The following is a 27,904-nucleotide window of genomic DNA, read 5'->3' as shown; positions in this document are numbered from 1 at the left end:
CTCAACAGATGCAGAAAACGCTTTTGACAAAATTCAACACCCATTTATGATAAAAAACCCTCCAGAAAGCAGGCATAGAGGGAACTTACCTCAACATAATAAAGGCCATATATGACAAACCTACAGCCAACATCGTCCTCAATGGTGAAACACTGAAACCATTTCTACTAAGATCAGGAACAGGACAAGGTTTCCCAGTCTCACCACTATTATTCAACATAGTGTTGGAAGTTTTAGCCACAGCAATCAGAGAAGAAAAAGAAAGAAAAGGAATCCAAATCGGAAAAGAAGAGGTACAGCTGTCACTGTTTGCCGATGACATGATACTATACATAGAGAATCCTAAAGATGCTACCAGGGCTTCCCTGGTGGCGCAGTGGTTGAGAGCCCGCCTGCCAATGCAGGGGACATGGGTTCGTGCCCCGGTCTGGGAAGATCCCACATGCCGCGGAGCGGCTGGGCCCATGAGCCATGGCCGCTGAGCCTGCGCGTCCGGAGCCTGTGATCCGCAACGGGAGAGGCCACAACAGTGAGAGGCCCGCGTATCGCAAAAAAAAAAAAAAAAAAAAAAAGATGCTACCAGAAAACTACTAGAGCTAATCAATGAATTTGGTAAAATAGCAGGATACAAAATTAATGCACAGAACTCTCTTGCATTCCTATACACTAATGATGCAAAATCTGAAAGAGAAATTAAGGAAACATTCCCATTCACCATTGCAATAAAAAGAATAAAATACCTAGGAATAAACCTACCTAAGGAGACAAAAAACCTATATGCAGAAAACTATAAGACATGGAAGAAAGAAATTAAAGATGATACCAACAGATGGAGAGATATACCATGTTCTTGGATTGGAAGAATCAACATTGTGAAAATGATTATACTACCCAAAGCAATCTACAGATTCAATGCAATCCCTATCAAACTACCACTGGCTTTTTTCACAGAACTAGAACAAAAAATTTCACAATTTATATGGAAACACAAAAGACCCCGAATAGCCAAAGCAATCTTGAGAAAGAAAAGCGGAGCTGCAGGAATCAGGCTCCCGGACTTCAGACTATACTACAAAGGTACAGTAATCATGACAGTATGGTACTGGCACAAAAACAGAAGTATAGGTCAATGGAACAGGATAGAAAGCCCAGAGTTAAACCCACACACATGTGGTCACCTTGTTTTTGATAAAGGAGGCAAGAATATACAATGGAAAAAGACAGCCTCTTCAATAAGTGGTGCTGGGAACACTGGACAGCTACATGTAAAAGAATGAAATTAGAACACTCCCTAACACCATACACAAAAAGCAACTCAAAATGGATGAAAGACCTAAATGTAAGGCCAGGCACTATCAAACTCTTAGAGGAAAACACAGGCAGAACACTCTATAACATAAATCACAGCAAGATTCTTTATGACCCGCCTCCTAGAGAAATGGAAATAAAAACAAAAATAAACAAGTGGGACCTAATGAAACTTATAAGCTTTTGTACAGCAAAGGAAACCATAAACAAGACGAAAAGACAACCCTCAGAATGGGAGAAAATATTTGCAAATGAAGCAACTGACAAAGGATTAATCTCCAAAATTTACAAGCAGCTCATGCAGCTCAATATCAAAAAAACAGACAACCCAATCCAAAAATGGGCAGAAGACCTAAATAGACATTTCTCCAAAGAAGATATACAGATTGCCAACAAACACATGAAAGAATGCTCAACTTCATTAATCAATTGAGAAATGCAAATCAAAACTACAATGAGATATTATCTCACACTGTTCAGAATTGCCATCATCAAAAAATCTAGAAACAATAAATACTGGAGAGAATGTGGAGAAAAGGAAACCCTCTTGCACTGTTTGTGGGAATGTAAATTGATACAGCCACTATGGAGAACAGTATGGAGGTTCCTTACAAAAGTAAAAATAGAACTATCATACGACCCAGCAATCCCACTACTGGGCATATCCCCTGAGAAAACCATAATTCAAAAAGAGTCATGTACCACAATGTTCATTGCAGCTCTATTTACAGTAGCCAGGACATGGAAGCGACCTAAGTGTCCATCGACAGATGAATGGATAAAGAAGATGTGGCACATATATACAATGGAATATTCCTCAGCCATAAAAAGAAACAAATTTGAGTTATTTGAAGTGAGGTGGATGGACCTAGAGTCTGTCATACAGAGTGAAGTAAGTCAGAAAGAGAAAAGCAAATACCATATGCTAACACATATATATGGAATCTAAAAAAAAAAAGGTCATGAAGGACCTATTGGCAGGACAGGAATAAAGATGCAGACAAACTAGAGAATGGACTTGAGGACACGGGGAGGGAGGGAGAAGGGTAAGCTGGGATAAAGTGTGAGAGTGGCATGGACATATATACACTACCAAATGTAAAATGGATAGCTAGTGGGAAGCAGCCACATTGCACAGGGATATCAGCTCGGTGTTTTGTGACCACCTAGAGGGGTGGGATAGGGAGGGTGGGAGGGAGACGCAAGAGGGAGGGGATATGGGGATATATGTATATGTATAGCTGATTCACTTTGTTATAAACCAGAAACTGACGCACCATTGTAAAGCAATGATACTCCAATAAAGAGGTTAAAAAAAAAAAAAAAAAAGAAGCTGAAGTGGGGGAAGTGGTCACTAAACCTCCCAAGCAGGATTTTGTAGACTCAGGACCAGAATTAAAACATAAATCCTTAGGTCTACTCTTAGGTACTTATTCTCATTGTTCCCTACTTTTATGCAAAAAATAAAAACAAAGAAATTGTTCAGATATCAAGCTAGTATGTGTAGCCCTGAAAAAGGAACATGTTACTTCCTATCATTTTTTACCCCTCCCTCAGCACAGATACTTTCTTTTATTTTGTCAATTTTCCCCCTTACCCCCCTTAAAAATTTAAAATTTTCCTTGACTTTCCTCCTCAATTAACTGGTCATCTTTGTAAGGTTATATGATATTATTGGCAGTATATATATGGAAAGATACATGTGTAGGCAGAAGGGCTATAGGAGTTGAGAGGAGGTGAGGGGTCGCTGTGGCCTGATGGAGCCAGAAATGGGACAGAAGTTAGCTTAGATGTTCACTGATGGATGCAAAGTGAGTAGATGTGCAGGAGGGGAACTGGCTTCACGGGTAGGAGAAAAGCATGAAGAAAGGTGAAGATTTGAGAGTTTACTAAGTGGCTCTCCTAGTTTGTGCCTAATATCCTGATAACACATCCAGCTTATTGTATGTCCCAGATTTTTACTTATTTTTTTTTAATTTAATTTTTGGCCACACTGCACGGCATGTGGGATCTTATTTCCCTGACCAGGGATTGAACCCGCACCCCCTGCATTAGAAGCTCAGAGTCTTAACCACTGGACCACCAGGGAAGTCCCCAGATTTTTACTTTTTAAATGAAGTGCTATTATTAATAGTTACATTAAAAGAAGTTGGAATGGGTTTTCATAGACATTCATTTTGTACTTCTGTCTTCAGCCATAGCCTCATCTAGTGTTGTGTTTAATGCATGTGGTAGATGGAGCTCACACTTTACGATGTGCTATAAAATCTGAAAGGTGGCCAGTAGGAGCCTGTGTCTTTTTTCCCCAACACGTTCCAGATGCAGCTTAACTAACATTGCCCTTTAGAGGACAGTGTGTAGGATGCTTGCTGATAACATCAACTGTGTTTGCTCTGAGTGGCTGAGGGCAGCCACCTCCTTCAGGTTTTGGGTGGTGGTAGGAGAAATGTTTGAGCCAATGTCTCTATAAGCCCCTTGGTATATATCAGACACTTGTGCCAAGCTGCAGCCTGTGAGATGCATGATGTTGCCTGGTTACCAGTTGGCAGAATTAGTGGGAAATATGGGGAATTGTAGGCTAGATAGATGTATGGGGAGTAGAGGCAAAGCAGTCCTGCTAGAAATAAAAGCACATGGAGAATAGGCTGAATTCCCTTGCTGCAGGGGTTTGGTCACTTACTGTATGTTCTAAATGTACCACTATTTCTATATTATATTGCTTGGTAACTTTTTATATAGTTTATAGTAAACCCCTTTGGCAGCAATCATCTCCAAAAAGCAAACAAATTTTTAAAATACGTTTTTAGGGAATAATTAAGAACTTAATTTTCACTTGTCAAGAGAGTAAATAAATGTATTAATATAACTTGTCCAAGATTTAGCTGATATAATTAAATTCCACCTCAGGGGCCGTAATCATATCACTAATCACATGAAAACCAGAAGACCCAAGTCTTCTGAAGAAACATTAGTGTTTATGTCAAAAGTTAGTAGTAGTTGTTGTTGTTGTTGTTTTAATAGGAAGCATGTCCAAAGATGACGATTTAATATGCAGCTGTAGGAGGTGTATTTTCATGTCATTCTGTGAGACTGGACTTTTATCTAGAGCAAACGAAAATGTGCAAAATTAGTTTCGAAAATTCGTTGATACCAAATTTTTTCGTGCGTGTGTGAAAAGTGAGATCATAGCTGTTAATGTGCTAGCTCTTACCAGAAGTAGTTCATTAACAGTTGAATCTGTCAGTTTTATATCAGTGACATCAGATGCTTCAAATAGAAAACTTATTAATTTGGTTCTCATAATGGTTTTAATTTTTTTCACCTAATTATTGGATTCAAAATAAAATTTTTGGAAATTCACTCTATCAAAGTTGAAACATCTGACATTATTCTGAATGCTATTGTTAAACATCAAAGATAAAAGTATTTCTTTTAGTGGTGATAATAAGGATACAAATTTTCGTGGAGCATGACAACATGGTAAAAGTAATTCTCTTTTTGAATTAAGAAAACCAGTGGAGCAGAAATGTACTTGGAATGGGTTGTAGTGGTGGACATAATATGGTCCAAACAAGCTTCTACCAATGGAAATAAAAACTAGCGGTCGTCATTTACACACACTTTAATATACACTGTTTGGGTAATTGAATTACAAAATTCTTGTGATGTCTGATGTGATGTCTGATGTTGAACTAAAATAAGATTAGTGTGGCAGTATATACTTTCTCTTGTTGCTGCCCATCACCTAATGCACTATAAAAATGTTTGAGTTTTTTTTTTTTTTTTTTTTTTTTTTTTTTTTTTTCGTATGTGGGCTTCTCACTGTTGTGGCCTCTCCCGTTGCGGAGCACAGGCTCCGGACGCGCAGGCCCAACGGCCATGGCTCACGGGCCCAGCCGCTCCGCGGCATGTGGGATCTTCCCAGACCGGGGCACAAACCCGTGTCCCCTGCATCGGCAGGCGGACTCTCAACCACTGCGCCACCAGGGAAGCCCAATGTTTGAGTTTTTGAAGTTGTTTTTTTTTTTTTTTTTTGGTACGCGGGCCTCTCACTGTTGTGGCCTCTCCTGTTGCAGAGCACAGGCTCCGGACGCGCAGGCTCAGCGGCCATGGCTCACGGGCCCAGCTGCTCCGCGGCATGTGGGATCTTCCCGGACCAGGGCACGAACCCGTGTCCCCTGCATCGGCAGGTGGACTCTCAACCACTGCGCCACCAGGGAAGCCCTTTTGAAGAATTTTTTTATACATCAATTTAAGTGTCCTATAATGATAGGAACTTTTTTTTTTTTTTTTTAAGGAGTCTTTCGTTTTGGCTGAATTGTGTTCAAAATCAATTGGAAATCTTTTATGTATTCAGTTAATGGAGTTCAAAAAAATTTCAGCTTTTACAACTTTTACCAGATTGTAATTATTGAAAGCAAACTTTCAAACAGGAAGACATTGAAATTTATCTTGAAGAGGAACAATGAGAGTTTAAATCGTGTACAGGATTTAATTTAATTATGTATAATTGTACTTTTGAATATCCCTACTGTGTTAGTCTGCTAAGGGCTGACTAATACTACAGACTGGGTGGTTTAAACCACTGTGGTTTAATTATACTACAGACTGGGTGGTTTAAACCACTGTGGAAATTAATTTTTTCACAGTTCTGGAAGCTAGAAGTCTAAGATCAAGGTGCCTTCAGGGTTGGTTTCTGGTGAGGTCTTTTCCTTGCTTTTAGACGGCTACCTTTTCACTGTCTCCTCACATGGCCTTTTCTCTGTTCATGTGTAGAGAGAGCTCCAGTGTCTTCTTCTTCAAAGGATACCAGTCCTGTTGGATTAGGGCCTCACCATTATGACCTCATTTAACCTTAATTATCTCCTTAAAGGCCCTATCTCCAAATACAGTCACACTGGGGAGTTGAGCTTCAACATATGAATTTTGAGAGGGATACAGTTCAGTCTGTGACATCTACCTAGGAGGAATCTTTTCTTTGTAACCTTTTGTTATGAAATTTTCAATTATACAAAATATATACTAGCAGAGACCAGAATAAAGAGTCCCCTCCCACGTGCTTATGAACCAGCTTCAACAGTTACTAACTCATGACTGGGCCTGTTTCATCTATATTTCCCCACTCCATCCCATATTATTTTGAAACAAACCCAATATATCATTTCATTTTTAAATGTTTTAGTATGTATCTCTAAAAAAATAAGGACTTAAAAAATAACCAAGTACCATTGTACTTAAGATATCAATAATAATTTGCCAAAAACTTTTGACTGAGTTTTTGATTTTAACTGAATAAATTTATATTCTATTCTAGAACAGAATGTATTTGAGAAGGCCTATAATTTATAAATTTGTAAGTTTGATGAAACCTACAAAGAATCATAAATTTGATGAATTATTTGATGAATTTTGTCCTGTTAAAAATATTTGTTGAAGAAAGGTACTCTAAATGGAGGCCAAAAGACAGGACCCAAGAAAAATATTTATAAGCTTCAGTATTAACAAAACTAGAATTCAGAATATCCTCTTTTTAGCAGCAGTTGCTCTGAGCTTCCTAGTTATCTCAGTACATTAAAAAAAAATTTTCCCGGGCTTCCCTGGTGGCGCAGTGGTTGAGAGTCCGCCTGCCGATGCAGGGGACGCGGGTTCGTGCCCCGGTCCGGGAGGATCCCACATGCCGCGGAGCGGCTGGGCCCGTGGGCCATGGCCGTTGGGCCTGCGCGTCCGGAGCCTGTGCTCCGCAGCGGGAGAGGCCACAGCGGTGAGAGGCCCGTGTACCGCAAAAAAAAAAGAAAAAAAAAAAATTCCCGGCTTTATTGAGATATAATTGACATATTGTATAATTGACATATTGTGTAAGGTATACAACGTGATAAGATTTGATACAGGTATATATTGTGAAATGATTACCACAGTAGCATTAGTTAACACCTCTATCACCTCACCTCTGTCACCTTTGTGTGTGTGTGATGATAACATTTAAGATCTACTCTTTTAGCAATTTTCAAGTATATAATACAGTATTGTTGACTATAGTCACCATGCTGTATGTTAGATCCCCAAAACTTATTTATCTTATAACTGGAAGTTTGTATGCTTTGACCAACATCTCCCCACTTTCCCCCACCCCCAACTCCTGGCAACCACCATTCTGCTATTTCTATGAGTTTGGCTGTTTTAGATTCCACATACAAGTGAGAGCATATGGTATTTGTCTTTCTCTGTCTAACTTATTTCACTTAGCATAATGCCCTCAAAGTTCATCCATATTGTTGCCAAAGGCAAGATTTCTTTCTTTTTCATGGCTGAATAATATTTCACCCTGTGTGTGCACACACTCACACAATTTATTTATACATTGATCTATTTATTGACAGATACTTAGTTTGTTTACATGTCTCAGCTATTGTGAATAATGCTACAGTGAACATGAGGGTGCAGATATCTCTTCGAGGAGTGATTTCATTTCCTTCAGCTATATACTCAGCAGTGAGATTGCTGGATCATATGGTGGTTCTATTTTTAATTTTTCCTCAATACATTTAGAATATTTTCTCAGCTAAAATTATTATGACCTACAGAGAAGAGTCAATCAAAAGTTTTAACAATTCTAAATGTATTAACAATAAATTTGACAATTAACAATAAAGAACAACTTTGAAGTAGACAGCAGGCAGTTTTATGAAAAAATTAAAAGTACTAAGGTACTGAAAAAATTATCAGAAAATATCAATGACATGGTACTAGAATTAGATATGACTAAGGAACTGATTAGAGGATATGAATATCTGCTAAGAAAAATTGATTTTAATTCTGTAATATGTTAGAGAAATATGCAAATGTCACAAATATATAGCTTGCTTAATGTTCCTTTTGTTATTTTTAAATTTCAGATAATCTGAATTTACAATTTTTTAATATATTTTATTTTTCAATAAATAATTTTACTTTTGAAAATGGTTTTCAAATAGAACCATCTTTAGGTCCCCTGTTATATCAGTAGTAAAACCAATTTGACAATCAGCAGTTTGTTGGTCAATAAATAAGGTCTTTTTAAGGTCCTATAATTTTAATGATTTTTTAATGCCTCGTTTCATTTTTTAAAATGTTGCAGTTTGAACAGTACATTATGTGGTTGCCTCACTAAGCATTATCAAGATCCTGCTGTGAACCAGACACGGATGTGGGAATGAACTGGGCTGTGTCAGCCTATCAGCAGAGAGCAGAGAGTTTCCACTGGGAAATGATATGGACAGAACTAGTTTGTGAAGGGCCGTAAGTGCCTTTCTTCAGGTTTAGTAACCCTACAGATATGGGAGTCTGTTGTGGTTTTGAATGAAAGAGTGATATGACAAAAGTGATATTCTAGGAAGTTTAAATAAGGGATGAATGATCAGTGGCTTTAGCATTGAGGTTGGAAAGATAGAACAGGTTGAAGCTCATTATAAAGGAAAATTTTCTGGGCCTTCACTGGATTGGCAGCATTGAGGGAGAGTTCGGGATCTGAGAACATGCCGGTTTTCTCAATTGTTTGGTTAAAAAGGAAATGTCCCTATTGATAGATACAGAGAATTCAGGAGGAAGGGAAAGTATCTTTGGTAGGGGAAGATGATGTGTTTTGAGTGTTGAATATGAAGAGATGTTGCTGTGTCTAAGTAGAGAGGGCTCACAGCCCACTGAAAGCCAGTCCAAGCCTGAAGCCTAGGAGTGAGGCCAAGAACTGAGCTTGCAGATTGGGGCTTTTCTGTGGAAGTAAGGTGAATCCATGCAAGTGAATGAATTCTTGACAGAAAACGGTGTTGGAAGAGAACACGAGGCAAAGTCTTGAACTTCAGGCCTCTCCAGGGGTTGGAGGAAGGTAGAAGAAGTAGCACCAGTGAAATATGATTCAAACAAAATATACCAGAGTCTTGGTCAGAGGGAAAGAAGGACCCCAAAGAACGGAGTCATGGAAACTAAAGGAAGAACAAGTATCAGTAAGAAATGTCACATGTAGTGATAAAGTCTAAAGAGAGCTAAGAAGAGTTTATTGGATTTGGAGCTCACTAATGACCTTCAAAACCAGCTTCAGGAAGCAAAAGAGTGTGTGGCAGCTGAGGAAATGGACATAACATCCATAGACTGTTCTTTTTAGGAGCATGTCAAGGAAATGAGAGTCAAAATGTAGAGTATTGTACCAAGGGGCAGAAGAGTCAAGTAAAACTTTTCTAGATACTGGAGACCTTTATGTGGTTGAATCCAGTGAGTGAAGGAGAGATTGAATGTTATAGAGAGAGATGGGTTGCTAACCTAGGGAATGTCATTCTAGGAAAGAGTGAAATGAGAAGAGATGAAGGCATTAGCTCTGGAAACAGAGTAATGTTTCCAACGAGACAGGAAAGAAGATGAGAGCATTAATATTATAATAGCAGTTTCCATTTATTAAGCATCTTCTATAGTGTAAGCTAGAATATAAGTGTAAATGAACTCTTTATAAAATCATTGTGAGGTGTTGGGGGAGGGGTTACAAAAGAACTGTGTTGAGATGTGGCCTCTTGCTCTCCTGTGGTTTATATGGGCTAAATGGAGAGAAGAGGCAGAAGTAACTTTCCCTGTGACCAAGGGGTAGAGTAAATAGACGCCATGCTTTGGGTGCCTAGTGATGGCGTGATGAAAAGGATGTAAGGCCTGATGGAGATGTCACGAACTAGGAGGAGTGGTTGGGATTTAGATAGGAGGCAAAAGTTAGGAAAATATGCTTCGGGAAAGGAGACTAGCAGATGCAAAGATCAAGCATGTAGCAAGCAAAGGTTTCTTGGTAGCTGTAGGTTTTGACTATTTATTCTTATTCTTATTTTTTTTTTTTGCGGTATGCAGGCCTCTCACTGTTGTGGCCTCTCCCGTTGCAGAGCACAGGCTCCGGACGCGCAGGCTCAGTGGCCATGACTCATGGGCCCAGCCACTCCGTGCCATGTGGGATCTTCCTGGACCGGGGCACGAACCCGTGTCCCCTGCACCAGCAGGCGGACTCTCAACCACTGCGCCACCAGGGAAGCCCCCTGACTATTTATTCTTAAATTCAGTTGTAATAATAATTCTAGCAGCCAACGTTGAGTATTTACTAGGTGCCAGGTACTATTCTGAGCGTTTTGCATACAGTTTTAATCCTCAGCCCAATCCCCAAGGTACTTACTGTTATTCCCCTCATTTCACAGGTGAGGAAATAGAGGGTTTATTCATTTACATGAGATCCCACAGCTTATGAGGGGTGGTGCTGGGACCGGGCCGGGGCTTTCTGATTTCAGAGCACTTACTCTTAACCTTTTCATTGTTTTGCCTCTAGAGGATGTTGTCTTATTTAGGAAGGAATGGCAGATTTGGCTGAGGTCAAGTTAGACTTTATGGAAAGCCTTGAATACAAGACTGTCGGGTTTGAACGTTTTTCTTTAATACATAACCATTGGGGCTTTCGTCAGGAGCAAAGTGAAGTTGTAACTTTGATGTAATGGGACAGTCCAGCACATGACAGCGGGTGACTCTCTGCGAGACCAGGGAGTTGTAGAGGAATCAAGGCAGCCCTTCCCTGCCCGTGCTATATGTAAGACTAGACTTCCACGATGTAATACTCTGATAGAATTGTTAATTAACCTGAGAGCTTGTGTTCTTCTTTGATTTGTAGGGGTCAACTTTCTCTTTCATTTCAGTTTTTGAAAGGAGAAATGTTTTTATTTGAAATGGAGTTAGAGTTTCTGTTGTGCACTTGTGTTACTGCGGTGGGGAGGTTCGAGGAGATTGGAGCTTACATTCCAGTGGAGAAGAGAGAATAACCATATGCGAATAATATGTAGAGAAAAAAGAGATTCTTTCCTTTTTGTTCTTCCTTTCTCATATTGGTAAGCAATAAAAAATGAAACTCTTAAGGTCTAACTTGCATAACTGCCAAGAAATACGAGCACTGTGATAACATCTGGGCTGTAGCTGGGACTAAGGGGTAGAGGGGAGGGCAGAGCTCTGCGGCCATAGCCCTGACTCTGAATCCTAGTAATCCCAAGGTAAATCACTTCATCTTTCTGAGCTTCAGTTTCCTCATTTGTAAAGTGGAGATATAATCCCCATCTCAATTTGCTGTTGGGAAAATTAGAGCCAATATGTATAAAGTATCTAGCCTATTTCCTGGCCCATAGTAAGTTCTCAGTTGTCGTGGAGCTTTCTGTCCTGCCTATTGCAGTGTGGTAGAAAATCATTGTTACCCCATTTTCTGTAGCCTAAAGATAGGGAGATATATCTAACCGGAGAGTTTCATGCAGATGATACGTAAACACCCATGTTACCTCACATGTGAATTCTCTGGAAAGAGGAGGCAAATAGAAGAACCAGTGGTAACCAAGCCTAGGACAGGAACAAGAGGAAGACACTAAACAATTAATACCCTTTCTAGTAAAAGAAAAAAGTGTGTATAAAATTTAGTTGCTCTTGTAGTTTAAAAGAAGACACTGACGTAGAGGAAACTTTTGAGAGAGAGGGAGAAGCTGGCAGGTTAAGACTTGTGTTTCCTTAGGGAGGAGAACATAGTATTTAATAGTAAATGAGAAATTTGGTTACGAAAGAGTTGGTGGTGCACATTTAAAAAAAATATGAGCAGCAAGCATCATTTTAGGAAAAGATATTACCAGACAACATTGATAGCTCTCTTGGATTTGGCTTGGGTCATTTCCTGTTTAATGAAGCCACATTCAACAACTTATCTGCATTGGGGGTCATGGGAATGAATCAGGGATGTAGAAAGGAGAGAATGGAGAATGTAGCTTGGCTTCAGGATTCAATTATAACGTGTTACACTTTATTATATGGGACATCAGAAAAATTCAGTCAATCCTGTAAGGAAAATTAGTAAAAAAAAAAAAAAAAAAAAAAAAATGAAGCTACTGATTATTCATTCATTCTGCAGAAACCTTGAGGAGGAAGGAAATTTGAGTAGTCTCATAGTTTAAGAAAGAAAATTGTAATACATAAGAAAATGGCACCTATTGCAGATGTGCTTTAAATGCCCTTGTAAAAATTAACTTTTAAAAGTAATCCATGTCCATTGTCCAGTGGTGCTTAGTGTTCAATTTTTATTTTAATTATTGAGGTTTAGTAAGAATTGCAGTCACTCTCTTCATCACATGTATTGCACACCAGAAACCAGGAACCGTTGTGTGGCTTTAGGAAGGAAAGGAAAGGAAAGGAAATCATTTCCTTTCTAGGCCTCATTTTCCTCACCCCCTCTTTTCATTGATTTCTAAGCCTGTAATTGAACTGATTTCCTCCTAGTTTGTCAACCCTGCTGATTCTAAGTGTTCTATTTGCATCATCAGTGTACTTGTTCTGCCACTAGATGGCATCAGTGTACCTTTGAACCCTGTCACCTCCAGGTTTTCAGAATCTGAGGTCTGAAGGAGCCTTGGAATTTTTGCTTAATCCACCCCCCCACCCCCTATTTAACAACTGGGGGACTAAGACTCAGAGGTTAAGTGACATGGCCAAGGTCATACAGTACCTTAGAACCTCTTGAATCCCAGTCATTTATCTTTCCCTCTATTCCACTGTTTCTGTAGGGGGCTTTTGAGGGAAATTCAAAGAGAGATCATGTTTTCAACCATTCCTGCTTTTTGATAATTATCTTAAAAATAATTTAAAACCATTCTTCAAGTGCATATATCATCATGTTAAAGATAAATAGTTGGTCTGCTTTTGTGTTTCTGTACTGGCTCCCTCAGAGGAAAAAGCTAGACTGTCAGCTTCTAAAGATCACTGCCCTGCCTATAGCTTGCCTGCCTTCACAATTTGCCTTCTGTGGAAATAAGCTCCACAGAAATGTCCACCAGAGCCTCTCTGTCAGATGATTATCTTTCTCCATCCTTGCCCAGTCCCTTGGTAAGAGATTTGCCTTTCAGCTCTTTCCTCCAGCCAAACATAGCCATCCATTCTTCTGCTTCATCTTTGTCCACTTGCCTAATCAAGACAGCTTTTGGAGGGGGGAAGTCGATAATGCCCTGGTTCTTAAAAAATTGGTCTCTTGGGTTTTCCCAGCACATGTTAATTGGACTTTCCTTCCCCCCCAACACCCCGCCCTCTCTACTGGTGACAAGGATGGCACTGCCGTAAATCGTGGCTGTGTGGGGGGCAGACGGTGTAGCGGGGGGCGGCATGGTCACGTGGAGATGACGTGGGCTCTGGAGTCACGCTGACTGGGCCTCGAATCTCTCCTCTCTCACTGACTGCCTCTGGTCCACGGTCACCTCTTTAATGAGGGTGATATTTACTGCCTCACAAGGCTGTTGTGAGGAATAGGTGAGGTTAATGTGTGGAAAGCTCGCAGCATCAGCGCTTGGCGAACATTGTAGGTGCTCTTTAAGTGCTCATTGTTCTGGTTGCCGTTGTATGGAGAGGACAGCAGTGACTATAGTATATGAAGAGTTGGAGCCCAAGGGAGGGTGTCAGCCAGAGGAGCTAGTTTTTTCAATGGAGAAAAAAGGGGGAGGTGCATGTATGCCAGGGTCTGTCTCAGTGTTTTGGAGAAATAGTGTAGAAGTGTGCCGCCCAGTACGGTGGCCACTAGCCACATGTGGCAGTTGAGCACTTGAAATGTGGCTGGTCCAAACTGAGATGCTGTAAGTGTAGGACACACATCAGGTTTCAAAGACGTCATACGAAAAAATTGAACATAAAATATCTCGATAATTTTGTATGTTGATAACATGTTGAAATGATACTATTTTGGATATGTAGAGTTAAATAAAATATGTTATTAAAATTTATTTCACCCATTTCTTTTTACTTTTTAAAATGGCTACTAGCAAATGTAATGAGGCTAGCATTATATTTCTATCTGATAGCATTGGACTAGAAGATAGAGACCTTTGGTAGTCAACCATATACAACTTTAATTTGGGGAACCATGTGAGTTTTCTTTTTTCTTTGAAGCTTCTTTTGATTTTTTTTTTTCTTTTATGATGTTCTGTTCTTCAGAGCATGACCATCCTAAATCAAGATGCCAGGGCTTCCCTGGTGGCGCAGTGGTTGAGAGTCCGCCTGCCGACGCAGGGGACATGGGTTCGTGCCCCGGTCCGGGAAGAACCCACATGCCGCGGAGCGGCTGGGCCTGTGAGCCATGGCCGCTGAGCCTGCGTGTCCGGGGGAAAAAAAAAAAAAAAAGATGCCAGTGAGGATAATATAGGTTAAGTAATAGTTTAAAATGAAAAGAGTAAGAGGCACTGAATATTCTCCTTAGTCCCCCAAATTCCGAGGACCTCAATTGAGATGCAGGGTATGAATGCAGTTTTGATGGTTTAGTGGGTCAGCCAGAAGCAGTTAGAAGATCCTAGAGGTTTTTTTTTTTTAAGCCATTTCATGATTTCAAAGAATAGGATGTGTACAGAAGTCTTCTCCCATCATAATTATATGCTATCAGTAGATGAAAACCTACTAGCAGTTAATGATTCTAGAATTTTTTTTCAGATGCAAATTAAAAAGCAATTACACAAATTACCAAGAGCGAAAAGAAAAGAGAATCATAATACTATATATTAAATTGTCATCTGCCTGGTTTTCATCAAATTTATTTTGGTTTTAGGACATTAGTTACAAAATATTGACTTGCTTTAAAAACTTAAAGATCAACAGTAATATCATCACAAGCTTATGTTAGAGCTGTGAGATAATTGCTAATTTCAGACATTTGTAACCTTTGTTTTTTCAGGTGGATTGAAAAATAAAGTTCTTTATTTACATCTTAAATTTACACTTGCTGTTTTTTATAACACATGTGAAATAGTTTTGTGGGGAGTTTGTTCTTTGCTGATGCAGGAAGCAAGCAGGGCACATGCATTTTGAGAACTTTGAGGACAATTCTCATTTTTCTTGATTTAGTCCCAGAATGAGGTATACCTCATTCCAAGTAAACCTGCTGCCATGATTTATTGGGGTATAAGATGCTGTCAATTGTAAGAGGCACATGTAAGTGCCACCTTGTATAGAAAATTGAATGCTGCCAATAAAACTCTGATCAGCTATGGGTTATTAAGATGCATCTATTGCAGAGATGTTAAATGGAAAAAAAAGTGCACCTTATAAATGATGAAATATAATACACAGATTTTGAAACTTCCAACTAGGTTAGAAGTAAGAGAGCTTGTTTTATATGTTGTTTTATACGTTAGCATCAGACTTTAGGCCCTCCCAAATGAGTCACATTTAGTGAGTATGGAACTCTTTTCAGTTAATTCTGTAAATAACCAGACAAAAGCAAATGTACTGAGCTGATTGAGAAAAGTGAACTTCTAACTTTATTTCCACCTAGTACCTCTGCATCCCCCTCACCCCCCCAAACACACAGCCACCCCATTTCTAGCCACTACCTATACCTCTAACAAAATCTCTTCTCTTAAAGGCTCCTCATAGCAGTTATTTATAGCCCCTTGTGAATTCAAGGCAAAGTGTTAAATTGCCCAAGGATGTTTGCTTTCTAAGCCTTATCTCTAATTATCGGCTAAAAATCTATATCTGCTTAAAGAAATTTCAGGCCTCAACTAGCCATATGGAACAAGTTTTGTAGGAATGGCAGGGGGAGGAGGGATGTAGGGGCAGCTTCCTACTCGCCTCTGTGGAAGGCTATGGACAGATAACAGAGCACCTCATTTCCTTTCCCACCCTAAAGTGTTCAACCACGTCTGTCTGCTGGCTTACTGCCTTTGTACTGGAAGTCAAAGAAAGTAAGAAAGTAAACTGCATTCTGCTGCTGGCCTTACTAACTATATCTAAAAGGAAAGCAAAGTTGTAATAGCTGCACTTCTGACTCATTTCATTGAATTTTTATCAGTCTTATCTTCCTTTTGACAGGGGCTATTGTATTTTAAGGAAACCCTGTGATGTAAAGAATTCTTTTGTGATTTCAATAGCTACTTCCTAATTTACCTGTTTTCTACATCTCTAAGTTTACAAATCATACTAACTTAAGTCAGGCTTTCCTCTTTGAAGGACTCTTTGGTAATCCAGATTCTCAGCCTGCTTTTTCTAAATTTTTGGGGGCATGCCTAAACAGATACATGCTAGGGCAATTTGGCTCTTGGTTAAACTGCAGAAGTACTTGTGGTCTAACTTGAAGATGGAAGCAAAAATTTTTCCTCTCAAGTTTGTAATACATTCATCAGTTGTGAACCTGCTCTGTATACTCTGTATACTTCTTACATAGTTACATAGATGCTCAGTAAAAATATTAGATTAATCCCACATTTATAATATCAGGGCTTGTCAACAGAGCTCTCCGTTGCTTTCATGGAGTTGGTTAACACAAAGAATGGTCTTTCTCGGTAAAAGACATGCAGTGATATTGCACGTGCTTTCAGTGTCGTATTGGCTTTGAAAATTATATGGAAAAATGCCATCTCCATTGCTAAGTTTCCTACATTTAAACTAATATAAAATGTAAGCCAAATTATAGCTCTGCATTCTTTATAGTAGTGTAGTGTGTTTGTTGATAGTATCTTAAATGATTTTCAGGTTAATTCTATAAATGTCTCTATGTGTTTGAATGACTTTGTCTTTTGGTCTTTGCAGCTCGGGGTGTGGTTTTCTCTGGGCTGTGCCTATCTGGCCTTGGAAGACTATGGAGGTTCAGCAAGGGCATTTCAGCGCTGTGTGACCCTAGAACCCGATGTAAGTTTGTTTGGTCTTCGTTCCTTACTACAGCTCTTTGGTACTCTTTAAGTTATTTGAATTGTACTGTAGTTCAGAACAGCAATTCCTATGGGTCTGTAGTTTCCGTTATGCAAGATGAGTACACCTAAAATTTTTAAAAAGGGTGATCTCATGTTAAGTGTTCTTATCACAGGAAAAAAAGAGAGCGAGCGAGAGAGAAGAAGGCAAAAAGATTCAAACTTTCTATTTTATGTCAAAAAAAAGAAGAACACCAATTCCTTTTGTGTTGGAGGAAGGTATCCCTTTGGCAGAAGGTCACACCCTAAGTTATATGAGTTATACATCTAGAAATAAGTTTCTTCTCGTAATAGCTAAGTTATTCATTGTTTTGTTTAGAAAATAGTTTTGATAAAACAGTTTTTTAGTTAAAAATATACTTTGCTGAGTATACAGCAAAGTGTCACATATATTTTGTCGCTCACCAGCATGTGCTGCCTAGGTTAATTGCACTATTAGAAAGTTCTTTTAGTTTACAGTCTTTAAATATTTAACAGCTTTACTGAGATGGTGAATAATTCGCGTGCCATGTAGTTCATCCATTTAAAGTGTACAATATAGTGATTTTTAAAATTATATTCAGAATTGTGCAACCATCCCCACAGTCAATTTTAGAACATTTTTATTACCATAAAAAGAAATCCCCTGTACCTGTTAGCAGTCACTCCTCATTTCTCCCAAACACCTTCCACGTCTACCCCCCATCCCCACCCCTAGGCAACCACTAATGGACATTCTGTCTCTGTAGATTTGTCTATTGTGAATATTTCATATCAGTGGAATCATACAATGAGTGGTCTTTTTAACTGCCTTTCTTCACTTAGATTAATGTTTTCACAATTCATCCATTCTCTATTCAAAATTTTGAGAAACTGCCAGACAGTTTTCTAAAGCACCATTTTACATTCCCACCAGCAATGTGTGAGGGCTCTAATTTCTCAACATCTTTGGCAACACTTGTCTTGATTATTGTCTGTCTTTTTTTTTTTTTTTTTTTGGTACGCGGGCCTCTCATTGTTGTGACCTCTCTTGTTGCGGAGCACAGGCTCTGGATGTGCAGGCTCAGTGGCCATGGCTCACGGGCCCAGCTGCTCCACGGCACGTGGGATCTTCCCGGACCGGGGCACGAACCCATATCCCCTGCATCGGCAGGCGGACGCTCAACCACTGCGCCACCAGGGAAGCCCTGTCTGTCTTTTTGATTATAGTCATCCTAGTAGGTGGTATCTTGTTGTGGTTTCAATTTGCATTTCCTTGATGGCTGATGATGTTGAGCATCTTTTTATGTGCTTTTTGGCCATTTGTGTATCATCTTTGGAGAAATGTTTATTGATATCCTTTACCTATTTGGGTTATTGGTCTTTTTACTGTTGAGTTGTAAGAATTCTTTATATATCCTAGATACAAATCTGATATCAGATATATGATTTGCAAATATCTTCTCCTATTCTGCAAGTTGTTATTCACTTTCTTGATAGTGTCTTTTGAGGTACAAAAGTTTTTAATTTTGATGAGGTCCAGCCTGTCTGTTTTTTTCTGTTGTTGCTTGTGCTTTTGGTGTCATATTTAAGAATCTGTTGCCAAATCTAAGATCATGAAGATTACCTTATCTTTTCTTCTAAGAGTTTTATTGGTTTAGCTCTTATGTTATGTCAAATCTGCTGTTAAACCTATTCATTAAACTTGTTATACTATGTGTGGTGGTGGATATTCACTAAACTTATTGTGGTAATCAATATATACCACAGATATATACACATATATCAAATCATTATGTAGTACACCTAAAAGTAATACAATGCTATATATCAGTTACATCTCAATTTAAAAAAAACTAAACATCATTTCAGACAATGTATTTTTTTTGTTAGTTCAAGAATTTTTATTTGGTTCTTCTATAGTTTTCATGTTTCTACTGAGATTCCTTAGTTGTTACCTTATCATGTTCTCTTCAAATCTTTTATTATATTTTATAACAACTGCTTTCAAATTTTTGTATGCTTATGCCAACGTCTCTTTAATTTCTGTGTCTGTTTCTATTTACTGATTTTTTATTTGGTTATGGATGGATTTTCCTGCTTGTTTGCCTGTCTACCAATTTTTAAAAATTATATCCTACACTTGTGGATGCTATGTTGTTGAGTTTCTGAGTCTTGTTGTCTTCCCTTGAGGAAGGTAGAGTTTTATTTTGGCATTTGGTTAATTTACCTGTGAATCAGCTTGATTTTAAGCTTAAGGTGGGTCTGGAGTTGTCCGTATTCCAGAGTTGCTGTCAACCTTCTCTTGAGGTATAACCTTTTGGGGGCCGAACTTAATCCCACAGGTGATCAGTAAGAATTCTCCTCTCTGGTTGGTTGGAACCTGAATAACTCCCAGAACTGTGTGACCTCTAGAATCTCCATTCAGCTCACAGCTGTCTCGTAGTTGTTTCCTGCCTGGCCTTAAGAAGTTTTGCCCTGCACATGTATAGCTTAGTATTCAGCCAAGGACTCAAGGAGATGCTTATTGAGATTTCTGGAGCTTATTCTCTGCACAGATCTCTCTTCCCTGTTATTTTGTCTTACAAATTCAGCCCCTTTTCAGACCTGAACTCTGAACTCTTTTCCCCCTCCTTAGTAAGACTTGCTATGCTTTGTTTGGTTTCTACCTTTCTGTGCTGCAGCCCTCAAAGTGCCTCTAGATAGAAGTGTAGGTTGATTGTTGAGACAACTCAACTGTCCTTCTCTCAGGGATCATAGTCCTGTGTAACCCTTTGTCCAACTTCTCAAAAACAGTTGTTTCCTAAATTTTGTCCAGTTTGTAACTTTTTATGGCAATAAGGCTAGTCTGGTTCTAACAGTGCTCTGTCTGTAAGGAGAGGTCCATTGCCAATTAATTTTTATATCATATGTATGGAACTTGAGAACTATATACTTTATGTTTTATAAAACGTGGAACAAAGAGGAACAAGCATAATTTAAATCATTCTTGTTAGAATCAACATTTATATAGAGGCTTTATTTTTGTCATTGCATAGAGGAATAGGTAGAGAAATATGTTTGATTGATGAAATACTTAGGCTTAACACTGGAGAATACATACTCCTTTGCTCTCCCATCTGATGAAGGATGATGGTAAAATAGCAAAGCCTTTTATGATAGGAAAAACAATATTTTGTATTACTTCAGATTTGTAGTTAATCTATATATTGTGTAAATTATGTTGTAAATTGTCCAACTGTTTTGTAAATATAAATTTGGAAATAAAATCTTAGCAAACTTCCAAATTAGTGCTATAATAGTTATATCACTTTGCTGACCTAAAAATCTATCTATCTATCTATCTATCTATCTATCTATTTATTTATTTATTTATGGCTGCGTTGGGTCTTCGTTGCTGCACGTGGGCTTTCTCTAGTTGTGGCGAGCGGGGGCTACTCTTCGTTGCGGTGCACACACTTCTCATTGTGGTGGTTTCTCTTATTGTGGAGCACGGGCTCTAGATGCTTGGGCTTCAGTAGCTGTGGCACGTGGGCTCAGTAGTTGTGACTCGCGGGCTCTAGCGCACAAGCTCAGTTTGTGGTACGTGGGCTTAGTTGCTCCGCAGCATGTGGGATCTTCCCGGACCAGGGCTTGAACCCGTGTCCCCTGCATTAGTAGGCAGATTCCTAACCACTGTGCCACCAGGTAAGCCCTTGTTGACTATTTTTGTTCTAAATTATAAGTGTTAAGTTTAATTTATTTAATTTTCTTATACATTTTTAAACATACCTTATTGAAAATTAACATTGTAAAGAGTACACCTTGAGCTAGGAAAATATGTTATATTTTTGGTTGCAGCAATTATACCTAAATGAGAATAGTCTGTAACTGTTATCTATCATTTCAGAATGCTGAAGCTTGGAACAATTTATCAACTTCTTATATCCGATTAAAACAAAAGTAAGTGCATCAGAAAAAGATGAAGAACTTTGCTTCCAAAATAAATGAATGAGATTTTCTTCAACTGAACACTGAAACATTGTGCCTTACTCTTTGTCTTTTTCCCCTTGCCTACCCATATCTTTGAGTTAGAATGACTTAATATCGCCATTTGCATTCCAGGTGTAGTTTATTTCTTGAAAACATTTAGTATGTAATAAAATAAGAAATATATATATATATTTTTTTTAAGAAATATTTTTTGACCTCTTTATTTGATACCGAAGTTTTGTATCCTAAATTTCATTGCATGGTAAAAGCAAGCATGCTTTTAGTCAGTCAGCTCAACTGATAGATTCTTAATGATTGCTTGCTGTGTACTGGACATTATTGAGACATATAAGTATGAACCAATGTCTTCAGGGAGTGTGGGTTTAAAAAATAAAATATTATGTCATATTATTTTAAAAATTGATTAGTAATATAAGTTATATGTGGTAAATCTCAAGTGAGAAGTACAAAGAGGGCTATAATAATGGTAGGTGATATTTGTAGAACAGTTATATTCTCTGCCACTCGTGTAGTCCTGTGAGGATCTCAGAGGAGAGAAGGTGTGTGATGCTGGTTCAGAAATGCTTCTGAGAGAATGTTGGATTCAAGCTAAAATTTGAAGAACTGGTAGAGGGGAGAGAGGGAAGCCTTTCAGGATTTGGAAATAAATGGTCATTAATTTGTGTACCTAGCGTTCTGAATCCGTGTGACGAAATGCAGAGTGACAGGCATGAATGCCACACTTTAGGATATAGGAAGTAAAATAGTCCAGCTCGAGACTAGTGAGATCTATAGTGGGAGATGAGGTTGGAAAGGTCAGTTGGGGTCACATGGCAGCGTGTGTTGATCATCTGGCTGACTAGTTGAGACTATCCTGTTGGCAGTAGGAAGCCAGAGATTTCAGTGGGGTAATTTCACGAAGAAAGAAGTTTTTTAGGAAGATTTATCTGGTGACAATGTGTGAGACAGAATAGAGAGGGAGCTGGGGACAGGGAAACCAGTTAGGAGACAGCTGTGGTAACAGTCCAGGCAGGCGATAACTAGACTGGAAAAAGAAGGGGTGGATGCCAGTTTATAAAGAGAACAACCAACTGGGCTCACTGACTGGCTATAGAAGGCGAAGGGAAGGCAAGAGGCAAGCATGGCTGTTGCCCCAGTTTTAAACAAATGAATTAAAGTGTAGATATATTCCCATTTTTATTTCGCCTCATTTTCAAATTTAATTTTTCTTTGTGGATTCACGAGTATTTCTGAAGATATCATTAAGTCCACATCACGTCGAGATCATGCAATGCTTCCGCTGCTCTTGGATGACAGTCTACATAAATCAAGTACTGTTTGTTCTGCCGCTCTCTTTGGAAAATAACATTATGTTCTTGATTGCAACTGATTGTGTTAAAACTCACTAGAGACCCTTTTGGGTTAAAGCAGGGGCAGGGGAAATCCCTGTCATAGTTGTAGAATGATCTCAGTGGGTTTTTCTAGTAATACTGATAATTTTGTATGTCGTGAGGCTCTTGACACTCTATGTTGTCCTCCAGCCCATTAATCCTAAGAATTCTAATTGCTTTCTCTCTTAATGGTTCTTGCACATTGTTCCTCAGCTTCTTTTTGACACTTTTTTTGTCTTCCTGCAGCTCCATGAATAGGTTTTTGTGTCAAAGTGGGGTTGTAAGGTCAGAGGTAAATCACTCCTTTCTTCTTGCCTCTTTGTTCTTTGCTTACTTTGCTGCTGCTGCTCCAGAGAGAGCTCATTTTTGACTCAGGAGATTGTTACTTCAGGGGCAAATTATTAATGCTCCTCTCAAAAGAATCCTATCCCTGCCTTAAAGTGACCCTTTAAACTATCTCATCTCTCCCTCTGCTGTCACCAGGTTCTTCACTAAAGTGCTCTTTCCCCTGTTTCATCTGATTCCCCTAGGCATCATGTCCCTACCAGTCCTGTGGGAAATTTTTCCATCTTCCTATATACCTGTCATAGTGCAGTACCACTACCATTGTGGGTTTGATAAATGAATCCAGAATTGAAGCTCCTTAGAAGGAAGTCATACTTCCCAAAAAAAGGATTTCATTGCAAAAATTTTGAGGCCAAAAAATTGTGATTAGAGGATAGGAGGACATACAAAAAGGATAATCCTCCTGCTGTGGACTGCTGCTTGTTGAGTCCTTTTCCAATAGGACAACTTCACCCCCACCCGCTATGTAGATGGGAGACCTGCAGAATCTCGGTCCACTGCCTTTGAAGGCAGTTGCTATCACATATGAGGTGGGCATAGGGAGTAGAGTAGAGAAAGAAAAAAAATCACATAGAAACAATTTATGGCTGAATTTGAAGAAGTATTAGAGCAAGGGTGCTTACATTTTTGACTGTAAAGGAGGGTGGGTCAAGGGATAAATGAATCAGTGCATTCCATGACAACTTTCAGTAAATTGTTTAATATAGGGTATAAAAAACTAAACTGTAGTGAATTGTGGTTATGAAAAGACTAAAAGGACTTAATTGTAAAGAAATTTTGATCAGTACCATAGGTATATTAGAGAATGAGTAAATGATTTGTGTGTTCAGTGACTAGCAGGGAAGGTTGCTAAAAAGTTACACTTCTTTTTAAGTGCTTTAGGGGGTGACTCTCAGAACAAGGGCCTGAGTCAGCCAGAAGACTCCCCACCATCCTCTCTAAAATTTGCCTTGAAGTCAGCAAAGAGGAGGGGTCTTGGTGAAACCCTGTGAGGCTCAGCAGGGAAAGGGAGGTGGACCTTGTAGTCTTAAGTTAGCAAATTCAAAATGGCTCTTGGAGAGGGAGATTGATAGCATACCTTTGAAAGAGGTTACTGTAGTTGTCCAGTAAAGCATTTATGATCTATAAGGGAGCTATAGTGTTGTTCAGCCAGTAGAGTAAAGTATTAAGAATCTTTTTGAGAGCTGAGATGTTTAACATTTAGAATAGGTGACATGAAGTTCTGTTGATTTCCTTGCCAATATCAAGTTTTTAATAGTGTTTTTCTATTTTCTGAAGTAGCTTGGATAAGGCAAGGATTCTGTGATGGTTTGATAAACCTTATCTGTAAAACCACCTAGCCTGGTTTTAATTTTTATTGATTTATTTGGCTTTCTATTTTTTAGCTCATTTTGCGTCATTTGTTCATAATGTTCTCTTATGACTTTTTTAAAAATTACTAATTTTATGTATACCACTTTTCTAAATTCTAAATGGAATTTAGTTAGTCTGTTTCATTAGTCTTTTTCAAAAAGCCAGCTTTTGGTTTTGTTGATCCTTTATATTCTTTCTTTATATTTTATTTCATATTTTCTTCTTTCTTAGAATTTCTTTTCTTCTTTCTTAGAATTATTTGGTATTCTTTTACAAAATTAAGTTGGATGTTTTAGCTCATTTATTTCCCATCTTTCATAATTATAATCAATACATATAAAAATATAAATTTCTCTCTAAATACTGCTTTACATATATCTTGCATATGGTGGTATATAATGCTTTCATTAAATTCTAAATATTTTGTACTTTCTAATATGAATCTCTCTCCTCCCCCCACTGTAGGTTCCTTTTTTTTAGGAGTGCATTTTTAAGTTTGCAGGCATATATTTTTTTAACTTTCTCTTTACTGTTGATTTCTATATTTAGTTGCAGAGAATATGGTCTATATACTTGTAGTTTTACTTTTTTTTTAAACACAACTCATAATTGTTTTTGGTCTCAATAATTACTTAAATTTACTGACATACTTCATTTTCTCTTCTCACCATTGATCATTTCTTGTATCCCTTTTCTTCTCTTTGAAGTCCCTTTTATTTTTGCAGGAGGAGATGCTTTAATAGTTCTTTTAAGTTAGGGTCACTAGGTGATAAACTTCCTTAGTCTTTGTACATGTAAAATTTTTTATTTTGCATTTATTCTTGAGTGGTAAGTTTAGTTGATTATAAAATTTTAGGCTGACAGTTACTTTTACTTAGCACTTTAAAGTATTTTATTGCCTTCTACCATCTTCTGCTGCTAATGAAATATCTGCTGTCCTCTAACTGTCATTCTTTTATAGGTTTTAGGATTATCTTCATGTTCTGCAGTTTCACATAAAGTATCTAGATGTTGGTTTACCTTTATTTATCGGCCAACCCAATATAATGCTCAGTACACAAAATATACTTTTGATCATAGAATTTAGATCTTTGTTCAGTTCTGGAAAATGCTCAGCTATTATCTTGTCAAATGTAGTGTCTTGCCATTTTCTGCATTTATTTACTCTGGAATGTCTATCGAATGTATGCTTAAATCTTACCTCTCATTCTTTCCTTTGTCTCTTTATTACTCTTTTATTTTTTAATCTGAATTCCTCACTGTTATCTTTCAATTCATCAGTACTCTTTTTGACTGTGTGTAATCCACTTTTTGTCACATGTTGAGGTTTTTTGGTTTGTTTGTTGTTTTTGGGGTTTTTTTTGTTTTTTTTTTTTGCGGTATGAGGGCCTCTCACTGTTGTGGCCTCTCCCGTTGTGGAGCACAGGCTCTGGACACTCAGGCTCAGCGGCCATGGCTCACGGGCCTAGCCGCTCCGCGGCATGTGGGATCTTCCTAGACCGGGGCACGAACCTGTGTCCCCTGCATCGGCAGGTGGACTCCCAACCACTGCGCCACCAAGGAAGCCCGGTTTGTTTGTTTTAATGTCTCTTGCAATTTCAAGATTTCTACTTGGTTTTTATTTATGTCTCCCTATTCTTGTTTCATTTCTACTTGTTTTTGTTTGCCGTTTCCTGTTAGGGAAATTTGAGGTGGTTTAGGGTTGTTTGAACCTCTTAATTCTGTTTATTAACATGAATGATTAAGGACTGACAGAAAGTCCACATTAGTATTTTATACATTTAGCTATAGTTTATTTAGCTATGGTTATTCATTATTGGTTTTGTTTTTGTTTTTGTTTTTTTAACTTGACCTTCAATAGAGTGAAAGCTTTTAGAACTTTACAAGAAGCCCTCAAGTGCAACTATGAACACTGGCAGATCTGGGAAAACTATATTCTCACTAGCACTGACATTGGGGAATTTTCAGAAGCCATTAAAGCTTATCATCGGCTCTTGGACTTAAGAGACAAATACAAAGATACTCAGGTAGGATATTCATATTTTGTTATTTCAGTTTGTGTTTGATATTAATACTTCATTATATGATGTAAATTGTTTCCTTGACTCTACCCAGGAAAATTTTGTTAAACACAAGTAATATATAAAAGAGGGCTTTTTTGTAGAGTTGAATATTCTTAGTTACATATTAATTCTGGCATTCCAATGTCAAATATGTTTGTGTAATCATAGACTGAATAGTACTGTGACTCAGTTATGAAAATCTGATTTGTGGTTTACATATGTATAGTCAGCTTGCAGAAACTTAATAGAGTGATGCTTGTGTTATTTATAACTTTGGTTATCTCAGTGCAATAGCTGGATTAACTCCCATACTCATTTATCCACTCATTGAACAATCATTTACTGCAACTTTCAAATTGTTTGAACAATATAGAAATGAAGACTAACATTTTCTTTGCACTGTTTAATGAGATGGTCTTCATCTTGTCATGAAGTCAGGACTGGTTGATTCTTAACAGTACAAAAAATACTATATCATTTCAGAAACTATGGGAGACTTGAAGCCCCTATGTTTGACATCCAGTAGTATTAAATATAAAAGACCTTGTGGGTTTTATTGTGGTTGAAGAGAATGTTTAAAGGTAGGGTGTATAGGAGCTTATAGGTTACAAATTCCAGGGGCTTGAAAATTTAATACTTTATTTGCAATAATCAACATATATATTATTTAGAGTGGTGAATTTGGAATTATGAAAAAACAAATAACATGTAATATATGATAATACCTCACTACTCTTATGGCTTATTATAGATATACTCCAGCTGTTCCAAAATTTACCTTGTCTGGTTTCTGGTTTCGTAGCCCCAGCCCTCAACCTGTTTGCATGTTTTTGCAAATCCAGCTATATAATTCGCTAAATTGCTTTAAAGCTCAGGTTCTGGGCAGTTCACTTAAAGATCTGTGGCTTCAAGTAGAACCATATACCTACTTACAGGAGCATTGTTGACCCCTTCAATTACTTTTCTTTTCCTTGTTTTTTTTTTTTTCCCCCTTTTTAACTGTTGTACATTGACCATCCATTATAGAAAGAAGGGACTTGAATTTTATAGAGTGAAGAACACTTAAAATGACGTGCATGGAAGTATAGCAGAGTTTTACATCCTAGGGAGGATAGGAACCCTAGCCAATCTGTTTGCACAGTCCTCTGGCCATGTAGTACTTGTCCTGTTCACCATTGTGATGGCTCTTTCTCTTCCACACTTAGCCCCTTGGCAAAGGGCACTGATGAGGCTCTGAACAGATCTCGGTGTGTTGCTGAACCACTGAGGATGGTGCAGAGATTGCAAAGTGCTTGTCTCTTGTTTATCTCAACTGTAATTTTTTAAAAGACCTTTCTTTACTAAGAAAGCCTTGTGAAGCCTGTTCTAAAATCTCAGGGAGAATGTAAATAATTTGTATTGGTAGTATATTCCATTTTTCACTTGAAATAAATTCTTTTTTTTTTCCTTTCGCGAAGTTCTGAATGCATAGAGATGTATTTTGAGTGTTTTTCAGAAAAGGAAAAAAAGTTTAAAAAAACCCCAAAACTGCTCCCAGCATAAATTTAGATGCTTTCATTTAATTTTTATCTTAAATAGAGTTTCCAAACATATTTTAGTGATCATATTCACAGTTTTAAACTCCTTCCGGCAAATCTAATCATAAGAATTTTCACCCGTAGCAAAACTGTGTTCTAATTTCCATTGAAAATTTTCTAATCCTCTACCTGTTTTAGCAGAGTATTTAACTTATATCATTTTTAACTTAAGTGAAAATTGAGTCGTTTCCTACCTAGAGAAA

The 27,904-nt window shown here is 38.1% G+C and overlaps 1 protein-coding gene across 1 annotated transcript in view; it reads left to right on the top strand.

The window, feature by feature from the left end:
* The window catches only part of TTC27 (tetratricopeptide repeat domain 27), a gene marked incomplete at its 5' end in the record, with an annotated part of 189,201 nt that overhangs the window by 137,749 nt on the left and 23,548 nt on the right, over positions 1-27,904 (top strand). The window contains 3 exons of the mRNA XM_079721409.1: positions 16,885-16,983; positions 20,890-20,942; positions 25,923-26,088. Of these exons, the coding sequence (XP_079577535.1) occupies positions 16,885-16,983; positions 20,890-20,942; positions 25,923-26,088 (318 nt within the window). The remainder of the gene's footprint in view (positions 1-16,884; positions 16,984-20,889; positions 20,943-25,922; positions 26,089-27,904) is intronic.

Source organism: Hyperoodon ampullatus (assembly GCF_949752795.1).
Source record: "Hyperoodon ampullatus genome assembly, chromosome: 15".
Taxonomy (NCBI): domain Eukaryota; kingdom Metazoa; phylum Chordata; class Mammalia; order Artiodactyla; family Ziphiidae; genus Hyperoodon; species Hyperoodon ampullatus.
This window is presented reverse-complemented; position numbering and strand designations above follow the sequence as displayed.